This window comes from Geospiza fortis, unplaced genomic scaffold, assembly GCF_000277835.1.
Source record: "Geospiza fortis unplaced genomic scaffold, GeoFor_1.0 scaffold612, whole genome shotgun sequence".
In the NCBI taxonomy this organism is placed as follows: Eukaryota; Metazoa; Chordata; class Aves; order Passeriformes; family Thraupidae; genus Geospiza; species Geospiza fortis.
Window position 1 is genome coordinate 50150 of NW_005054806.1, and position 1181 is coordinate 51330.

The window sequence follows — 1181 nt, forward strand, 5'->3', positions numbered from 1 at the left end:
GTTTGCACCAGGATTTGGGATTTTTCCCTGCTTTTCTTGGAATTCATGGGGTTCCCGGGAAGAAGCCAGGATTTGCACCAGGATTTGGGACAATTCCCACTTTTCTGGGAATTCCTGGGAATTTCTGGGAATTTCTGAGATGCCCAGAAAGGGGCCGGAGTTTGCACCAGGATTTGGGATTTTTCCCTGCTTTTCTGGGAATTCATGGGGTTCCCGGGATAACCGGGGTTTGCAGCAGGATTTGGGACAATTCCCGCTTTTCTGGGAATTCCCGGGAATCTCAGGAAGGGATTTGCACCAGGATTTGGGATTTTTCCCCACTTTTCTGGGAATTTCTGGGAATTTCTGGGAATTTCTGAGATTCCCAGAAGGAGCCGGGGTTTGCACCAGGATTTGGGATTTTTCCCTGCTTTTCTTGGAATTCATGGGGTTCCCGGGAAGAAGCCAGGATTTGCACCTGGATTTGGGACAATTCCCACTTTTCTGGGAATTTCTGGGAATTCTTGGGATTCCCAGAAAGGACCCGCGGTTTGCACCAGGATTTGGGACAATTCCCACTTTTCTGGGAATTTCTGGGAATTCTTGGGATTCCCAGAAAGGAGCCGAGGTTTGCATCAGGATTTGGGACAATTCCGGCTTTTCTGGGAATTCTTGGGATTCCCACAAAGGACCCGAGGTTTGTAACAGGATTTGGGACAATTCCCGCTTTTCTGTGAATCCCTGTGAATTCCTGGGATTCCCCCCGCGCACATCTGGCGCTCAGTGCCCCCTCTCTCCGCTCCAGATGTTCCGGGATCACGGGGAGCAGCCGGGAATTGCTCTCACCCCATTAATTCCCCCACTAATGAGGGGGAAAATCGGGAATATTGCCCCGGAGCGATCCCACAAATGGGATCGTTGCCCCCGGAGCACGCACCGTGAAGATCCCGGGATAAACATTCCCGCTTTTCCCGCTGCTCCCGGGACGGGAACGGCGCTAATTGGCCCCCGGGGGGGCGGCGGTAATTAGCGCCTAATGGCCCTAATGAGCGATAACGGCTTATCGGGGATCGGGGGCAAAGGGGAATGGGGGATCCGTGCAGGAATAGGATCTGGGATCTGGGGTATGGGGTATCCATGGAGTGGGGTATGGGATTGGGGTATCCATGGAGTGGGGTATGGGATTGGGATATGGGATTGGG

The 1181-nt window shown here is 53.1% G+C and overlaps 1 protein-coding gene across 1 annotated transcript in view; it reads right to left on the minus strand.

Annotated features, from left to right (window-relative positions):
* The window catches only part of LOC102036616 (insulin-like growth factor 2 mRNA-binding protein 1), a 29363-nt gene extending 28245 nt beyond the window's left edge, over positions 1-1118 (minus strand). The window contains 1 exon segment of the mRNA XM_031065490.1: positions 917-1118. Within this exon segment, the coding sequence (XP_030921350.1) occupies positions 917-1118 (202 nt within the window).
* Positions 1119-1181: the final 63 nt, after the last annotated feature.